General features: G+C 42.1%; 1 protein-coding gene across 1 annotated transcript; it reads right to left on the minus strand.

Annotated features, from left to right (window-relative positions):
- Positions 1-6,221: 6,221 nt before the first annotated feature.
- On the minus strand, positions 6,222-8,134 carry LOC123404165 (aspartyl protease family protein At5g10770-like). Its single transcript, XM_045098082.1, has 2 exons — positions 7,845-8,134; positions 6,222-7,754 (listed from the first exon to the last, which is right to left on the minus strand). Exons 1-2 carry the CDS (start codon positions 7,987-7,989, stop codon positions 6,535-6,537), a joined length of 1,365 nt encoding a protein of 454 aa, XP_044954017.1. The 5' UTR covers positions 7,990-8,134; the 3' UTR covers positions 6,222-6,534.
- Between the last annotated feature and the right edge of the window lie 1,293 nt (positions 8,135-9,427).

Consider the following 9,427-nt stretch of genomic DNA (forward strand, 5'->3'; position numbering starts at 1 on the left):
TATGTGCTAGCTCTTAAGTGGATCCTTATCCTGACAACGACCATGTCTATAGGGGCATTTATGTCATATTATGTCGGGTTGCCCCTGGCTATAAATAGCCACCCCCAACAACCATTATTTGGTTGGCTGCTCCGAGAGAGGGATTGACAAGTGTCATCTAGAGCAACCCTTCCTTTGAAGATTTTGAGAGAATCCTGAGGAAAAAACCCATACACCTAGAGCCTCAAAGTGATTGAGCATCACTGAAAAAATTATCATGTGTGGAACGAAAGCATGTTAACTTTGAAGACTATGTATCTTCCACACGGTTAGGCGTCATGGTCTAGAGCATCCAAAAGTAATTGTGGACTGCCGGGTGACGAAGTCTGTGAAGGTTTGCAAGTATACTTTGAAAACTTACCATGGGTGATTGGGCGCAGTCTATAGGACTTTAGCTCAAGGAGAATACGGTGAGCATTGTGTGTCCTCTGGTTTGAATTCCACGCCGCTCCATTGAGACGTACAAGTGTGACAGTAGTTGGAACTGGTACAGCAGATCTTTGTCTTCACCAAGCAATTCGATCTATTTCCTCAACCCTTCCATTTCCTCATTTACATGTTGATGAATGTGATTGATACATCCCAAACGTATCTATAATTTTTAATTATTCCATTCTATTATATTATCGATCTTGTATACTTTATATGCAATAATATGCTATTTTATATTATTTTTTTGGACTAACCTATAAACCCAGTGCCTAGTGCAAGTTTCTGTTTTTTACGTGTTTTTGACTTTTGAGAAAATCAATACCAAACGGAGTCCAAACACAATCAAACTTTTTGGTGATTTTTTATGGATGATTTTGGACATACGAAGCATTGGGAGGAGACCAGACGCTGCATGATTGTGGTGTCGTTTTTGTGCAGAAAATAAAAGTTCTCGGGATTGTGCAAAACTTTATGATGACTTTTTATGGAACAGATAAGAAATATTGGAGCAAAGAACTACCGGAGGAGGGACACTTGTTGGTGCCAAGCCAACAGGGCGCGGCCACCCCTGTGGGTAGGCCTCGATGGCTTGGGACCACCTCATGGCTCTGTTTGACATGATTCCAACGCTGAAAATTCTATAAATCCCAAAAATAGAGAAGTTAACCTAGAACATCTGCTCCATCGGCGCAAGCCTCTATACCAAAGAAAACTCATCTGGAGCCCTTTTTCGGCACCCTGCCGGACGGAGCAATCATCACCGGAGGCCATCTTCATCATCTCGGCGGTCTCCATGACGAAGAGGGACTAGTTCACCCTCGAGGTTGAGGGTATGTACAAGTAACTATGTGTTTGATCTCTCTCTCTCTCTATCTCTCTCTCATGTTCTTAAGATGTCAAGACCTTGATGTATCATGGGCTTTGTTAATATAGTTGGAGCATATGGTGTTTGTCCCTTTCTATCTTGATATGATGAATTGAATCTTTCCCTTTGAGATTTTGTTATGTGTGGTTGAATATTGGATTTGAGATCACTTGATGTATGTCTTGCATGTGGATACTCGTGGTGACAATCACTACAAGAATCTTGTTAATACATGACGGACTCAACCTGTCATGGATCATTACAAAACCGTCGTGAAGGTATGTCCGTGACAGATTTAGAATCCTTCATGTATATCTCATCATAATTTGACAACTGTGGGTGCGTTTGGTTATGTTGCATAGCTAGGTAATAGCTCGGCTAGCCCATCTAGCCAGCTTACATTTTGCCAGCCTTGCCTCGTCAACCAGTTTGGTTGATTTGCTTTACCAGCCTTTGCCAAATAAAAAACCGTTCGCATGATTGAGTCACCGGTTTTCTCGCACAAGAAGTTTGCCGTCGGAAGCGAGCCGATTTGGCTCTCCAGAGCTAGCAAGGATTTCCTAGCCCACCCAAGGTAGCTCGCCCACGAAAACTAGAATATTTTAACAGTTCCAAACACCTAGCCTTGCCCAGCAGGGCTATAACTAATTTTGCCAAGGATCCAAACGCTTCCTATATCACCATGATGGATCATGGCCATCACCGATCTGTCCCAGGCCATATCACCATGATGGATCATGGCCATCACCGATCTGTCCCAGGCCCGCCCAGGCCCGGTCCTTTGTGGCACACTAGTCCGTCATGGATTGACATGACATTGTACCAGTATGGACCTCACATGGCGCCAACATGGATCTTACGTGGCATATCCCAAGTAGCCTTCGGCCCAACTGTTTGTGGCAGTTTAGCCCATTAATTTTAATCCAGCGCATGGTATTCATCAAAATAGCTATGGAATGGCCCATTACACATAAGCAAACTAGCCTTCACAACACAATTAATTTCCATTGAATAGACCATATTCTGGCCACTTCACAAATTTCTATTCAATTTTTTCACTGAGTAAAGGCCTTTTAAAATGTGCCCAAGAAAACATACAACATCAGTTCACATATGACATCAATATGAACTACACGAGATTACGTCAAGAAATATACAATGTTGTACAGACCCTCTTAATCATCAACTTCACCTCTAGAGCTCAAACTTCCTTTGCGTCTCTCACCACCAACAAAACATGTAACAAACAATATGCTTCTGCTACAAAACAACAATAGTAGTTATTAGCATTTGAACCATTATGTTATTTCATATGATTTGAATGTTACTCATGAGATATAGGTAAACCTGTATACTACAGTATCAAGAACAACCAGGTGGACAGTATATTACAAAAATATATTTTATGATGAATCTAATGAAACTAATTCTATGGCATAGATGTTCCTATAAACTGGTAAAATTTAGTTCATTTATAATTGAGGGAGCAGATTATAAATGGTAGAGAAAACAATAACTAAATGAAATTGTTATGCAAAGACTTGGGAAACAAAATTTGAGGTCAATATAGCAACCTATCACCCAGAAATGTTACATTCGCCAAAAAAAGTTCCCATCCATCTGTTACAAAAATGAAACTTGAGAAATGACAGAGTGTAAAAATTGTTTTCCAAGTCTTCGTAAAAATTGAGAACTGAACTTGAGAAATGACAGAGTGCAAGGGCAGTGCAGATATCATCACTATGTAAAAATTGTTTTTGACTGTACAAAGACCATTGGATGCACTGACCCGTGTGGGATCCGTCACCATTAACGGGGTGTTCTATTGATTCATTTGATATATGTTTTGATACTCAACTTGTGGATTCCCATGGTGACAATGGAGTAATCTATGCATATGGGTTGATACACGTTTTTGTCCAACTTTCTCCGATAGAAATCTTGGGGGTACTCTTTGAAGTTCCTTTTGTTGGATTGAAGATGATAAATCTGAAATTGTTTGATGCATGTTAAACAATCAACTATCGGATACTTGTTGTGACATTGGAGTATCTAAGTGACATTAGAGTTGATTCATGTGTATCATAAGTGTTATTCTAGTACAAACTCTAGGGTTGTTTGTGACACTTATAGGAATATCTCAATAGTTTGATCAGAAAGAATAACTTTTAGATGGTTCTACTACCTACAACAATTTCATCTTATGTTCTCCGCTATATATGAACTTTGGAGTGATTCTTTTTCGCATGTTGAGGGATAATCATATGATTCTATTATGTTAGCATTATTGAGAGATTTCACTAGTGGAAGTATGAACCCTAGGCCTTATCTATGCTCACCTTTACTACTTGTTACCTTGCTGTTTTTATATTTTCATATTATAAAAACCTATATCTACTATCCATACTACACTTGTATCACCATTCTTTGTTGAACTAGTGCACGTATACAATTTTCCATTGTATTAGGTGTTTGGGGGACACAGGTTATTTCTTCTATTTGGTTGCAGGGTTGTTTGAGAGAGACCATCTTCATCCTACGCCTCTCATAGATTGATAAATCTTAGGTCGTCCATTTGAGGGAAATTTGATGATGTCCTAAAAAACTCTGCACTTGGAGTTCCAAGAACGTCTACAAGAATAAAGTTGCATAGTAGACATCACGATGCTCCATATCCCAGTGACACAAGGGGACAAGACACATATTTAGATTGTTGCCAATAAGGATAATACGACGGGGTCTATTCATATTGATTGAGTTCAATTTATCTACATCATGTCATCTTGCTCCAAGCATTACTCTGTTTGTCATGAACTTAATACCTAGAGAGGCAAGCATTGAAGCGCTCTTGAAGTGAAGTAATAATAGTAGATGCGGGATCATTTCAATCTACTTGTTTATTGATGTGATGCCTATATGCATGATCATTGACATGAATAACATGTCATAACTATGCGTTATTCTGTCAATTGCTCAATAGTAATTTGTTACCCACTGTATGTTCTATTCGATGGAGCTAGCACTTAAGCGATGTTCTATTCGGTGCTTCACGGCTCGCAAACGACCAGGGAGGTACTCCCTCTGTCCGGAATTACTTGTCGCAAAAATGAATAAAAATGGTGTATCTAGACCTAAAATACATGTAGATACATCCATTTTTCTGACAAGTATTTTCGGACGGGGGAGTATATCTCACTGATAGTGAGATCATAATTCCACTCGCATGAAGCACGCCGCCATCACGCCGAAACATCATTGTACTAGTCCATTCATTCTCTCTCTCTTTCTGTTTGTGTGTGTGTGTTTTGATCGGTTTATTCACAGTTTGAGCTGGTTTTTTGTGTTTTTTATTTATCAGGTTCCACTCTTTCGTGGTCGGGTATTCTATTTTTTCTTTCCTTCTATCTTATCATTTTCCTATTTTTATTTTTATTCTTTATTATACATTCTTTTTTTTCATCGGTTTCCTTTGGTTTTCTCTTTTCTTCTTCATATGTTGGTTTTCTTCGTTTCAGCCTCAGTTTCTTTGCTTTCTTCCATTTTCTTGTTTCTTTAAGTTTTTCACTTTCTTTTATTATTTTTATTCAATTTTCCAAAAAATCTTTGTTTCTTTCTCGGGTTTAACAATAATTCAAAAAAAATGTTCATTTTTTCTTCAATACAAGTTTTGAAAGGTTTTTAAAATACATGGTCAATATTTTTGAATACATAGTGAGTATTTTTTAAATGGGGATAAATATTTCTTTCACAGATAATGTACATTTTAAGTATACATAAGAAACATAACTACGTACATGATTATCATTTTTTTAATAAAGATTATTTACTTTTTGAAGTCTAGTTTTATTAAATGTATGTTATATATTTTCCATATACATATACAAAATGGAATTCATAATCAACACTTTCTCATACACATTTTTATTTTTTTCATACATCTTCCGTATATGAGCAACATTGTTTTCTAAACCTATTTAACATTCAGCAAACGCTTAAATATCATTTTTTTTAAAGACATGATCAACATATTTTCATACAAATTGTATATTTTCTGTACACAATTTTCATATACGTAAGGAACATTATTTCCGTGCAGATTTAACATTTTTTAAACACCTGATTAATAGTTTTAGAATGCATGTTTTGTATTTTCAAGTAATTGATTAACATTTGTCTAAATACATGAAAACATTTCTTTTCTTCTATATGCATTTAGCAGTTTTCAAATGCTTAATTAACGTGCGAACGTGCCTTGCTCTCATCAGTCTCTCCCCCCCTGATTTTTAGGGTGGGCCTCCCTCCTCTCTAACCATAATTTGTCAACTAATCATGTACGTAAATATTCGTAACTATTCTTTGTAGGTGTAGCAAAGCTCAGGCTGCCATACGTCTCGCAGCAGGCCGAACATAGATGCGCTTCGTTAACGAGTTATTTCTACGTAAAGCGGCCATGCATCCTATGCTAGTCCTATACGGGCCGGCCCAAGAATCTTTTTTGTTTTACTTAGTTCGGTTTAGAGAAACTACCGAGAACATTTTTGGTTTGTTCGCCTTTACGTTTTTTTTCGTTTTTTATATTATTTTCCAATTTGGAAATGAAAGAACCTTTTTAAAATAAGAAAAGGTTTAGAATTTATGAACCTTCCTGAATAAAATGATATTATTTAAATTCGTGATTTTTCTGTCAACTTTGTGCTTTTTAATTAATTTTTTTCTAAATTTATTAAAAAAACATTTTCCTTAACTTTTTAAAATAGTCCTGACCTTTTTTAAAGGGATCAAGTTTGGCTTGACTTTTCCTAAATAGGGTGAAATGGATGAAAATCTCTTAAACGGCTGTAATTCCATTAAAACGGCAAAATACGGGTCAAAATGGAATTTACTCTTCAATTAATCCATCATTACCTCTTTATTTGTTTATGAATGGAAAATCAGGAGAAGATTATCCTAATCGTTAGATTTGATAGATTACACATGCATCTCATCATGTTGCTGCTATCAGAGAGAAATTAAATGCTCCCTTTATCCGTGAACACTTCTATATTTTGGAATCGAGGAAACACGATGATTTTGGCCCACTTGGTGTCCCTTACCTCGCAACTAGAAACAAGAAGACAACCACATGAGAGCAGCCTAGCTAGCCACCCTTCATTCCCGTGTCCCGCGCGCGAGCGCTGAGCTCTCGCGGTGATGAGCAGCTAGCACGCGTTGGACTTGAACCCGAAGACGCTCTGGCCTACGTCGTAGAGCACCTCGAGGGTCCTCTGCTGCACGTTGCCGATGATGCCGGTGCTTCCGTCGTCGCCGGTGTCCGTGAACGCGAGGCAGCTGCCGAATATGATCCCGTTCGCGTCGAGGTCGACGACCTTGCCGCCGTCGAACACCAGAGCGACGGTGGGTATGGTGACGTTGTCCTGGCCGCTGAAGTCGAAGCATGTGTCCAGGATGCTCCTGGCCGGCGCCGTCGAGTACTGCTTCATGCCCTCCTTGAACGCCGTCTTGAGCGCCGTGTACGCCGTGGGCGGCAGCCGCGTGATGATGGTCCCGGAGTCCATCACGGACCCGGCGGAGAAGACGGAGGGCGCCACGCTGAGCTGCTCCCCGCCGACTTTGATGCCCTGGAGGAGCACGCCATAGAACGTCGGGGACTGTTGGCTTCTGAGCATCTCCGTCATCACGAAGCCCGTCGTGCTGGTCTCCGCGCCGAGCGTCAGGAACCCCTTGGAGTCGGAGGAAGCCGGGAGGCAGTAGGAGAAGGCCTTGCCGTACGTCGCCGCGGTCTGCGAGACGAGCGACGGCGCGTCGCCGCCGAGCCCCATGAGCCCGTCGGTCTTGTCGCCGAACCCCTCCTCGACGCGGCTGCAGCCGAACTGGAAACCCTTGACGGTGTCCGAGCCCAGCGCCAGCGTGTCGGAGCCGTACGTGCCGGTGGTGTTGGAGCCGTCGCCGTACCGGACCATGTACTGGCACTGCGAGTTGGAGCAGGCGTTGGACTCGGCGCCGAGCTGTGCGCACGCCGGGGCGCCGCACGGGAACGCGGCGTACGTGTTCGACTTGGTGGGGTCGAAGGGCGTCGTCCCGGCCGTGGAGTTGGAGTTGCAGTGCAACCACGACACGTCACTCCCGGTGTCGATGGTCATGATCTGCTGCACCGCCGGCGAGCCGACGCCGACGGTTATGACGTACTCCAGCGTGTCCTGGGGAGAACCCAGCTCGGTCGGCACCTTGACCGCCTCCGACTGCAGGACCCCGCCGCCGCGGTGGTTCGTGGAGAACTTCCGCTGGACGTAGCCGGCTCGGAGCGTGTCACGGCGGAGCCGCTCCTCGAAGGTAGGCTCCTTCTTGGTGGGCGCCGGCGAGCACGGGCCATGCCTGTGGTTCAACGGCACCGTGGCTCCACTGGACGACGACGGGATCCCTGCAAAACCAACGCACGACTGGAATAACTAACCCAAGTTGCAGAAAGCTACGCCCATTCGTCCACACTACTGATCAGTGATCTACGTACCTTTGGGCTCGGAGCAGACGGCTTGAGGCTTGAGCGAGCTCGTTGAGAGAATCTTATAGCTCTGCTCACCCGCTGCACTGGCGATGAGAGCATGGCAGATAATGCACGACAGGAGGAGGAGCGGCGGCCGCGAGACGAACGCCATGGCTGCTCCTCCTTGCTCACTCTCCCAGGGAAGATGTTGGGGGAGGCTAACATCTAGAAGCTGAACATATATAAGATAAGAATCTCCGAACACAACCACAGAAAATTGGAACTTGGAAGACTCGTAGTTGACTCGGTAAACATGGCAACCGTGTCCGTGTGATGATGGCCAAATGGAAGGCTTGCATGCAGTCTCTTCCAAACGAAATACTGCCGCCTTGATCACGACGGGAAGTCCTTTTCAGTGAGAAAAAAGAAGGGAAATCACGGTGCAAAGTGCCAGTTTTAGAGTTCGGTCATCCCTGTAGCAAGAGGCACCATTAGGCTGTTCGCCTTTCTTTATAGTGGTGGTCCCTTCGAACAATGGATTTTCATGCGGGAAAATATATGATTTCTTGAGGTTATAAAAATGCTTGTGATTTTTTTGAAAACTGTTTGTCTGGTTGGAAAGATGAGTTGATATTTTAGACCACATTTGGAAGCAAGGAGAAGTACAAAAAAGTTTGGCGGATCAGATCACCAATTTCATGGAGGGTCCTTTCAATGAATATATACGCAAGCATTCATATGAAAGATTGGGGTCATGAAGATGAAGCCTCAATTCAAGGCTTTCACTCAAAAGAGATCATCCGTCACCATGAGATGTGCATGGCGTCAAACATGAGGTTTGATCCATGGTGGATTGGGAGTAAAACCATCTCCACTAGTCATCATGTAGCCAATAGTTGGTTCTATCAACATATATATGTTTCCTACCATATTGAGATGTGTACACCCAGCTGAATTCTAACTCTACATTGCTCGGTTAAATAGAGAAAAAACTTGATTAAATCCAAAACCGTGGTAGACTCTCTACCTAGTGAGATTAGGCCTAGAGCACCGAGGCAACAATCTGATCAACACCAAAATACACAGACATGAAGACCCGCCCACTAGCAAAGTCCTTCAATATCATAGTCTGTCACCATAGCATCCATGAATTGCGTCGAAGCCACTAGAGACTATCGAGCTATCTCTAGAATCTGCTAGTTGAATGGTTTGGTCACCAAATATCATTGAGACTTGCAGCTCCAACAAAACAACCACCTACAGTGTTGGAAGATATGAGTGAATGACACCGCTAATATGAATCCCACAACATGGAGTTACGATGTTACACCACCATCAAATGGTAGCTCTGACTTTACTAGAATATCTCAGTTGCGAGTTGCGACCACCACTGGCCGATCTAGTGAGGGTGTCGTGGCACCCCTACACAAACGCAAAATAATATATGTATAGTATAGTTAGTATTAATGATGTGACAATTAGTGCTGTTTTAGACTATTTAGGCTAAATTATACTATTTTAAGTGTAAGTTTTCTAAATTTTGTACCGATGTATTGAAGTTTGTCAATCCAATACTTAGATTTTAGATCTGCGAATAGCGCCACACCACC

The sequence above is a fragment of the Hordeum vulgare genome, chromosome 6H (assembly GCF_904849725.1).
Source record: "Hordeum vulgare subsp. vulgare chromosome 6H, MorexV3_pseudomolecules_assembly, whole genome shotgun sequence".
Taxonomy (NCBI): Eukaryota; Viridiplantae; Streptophyta; class Magnoliopsida; order Poales; family Poaceae; genus Hordeum; species Hordeum vulgare.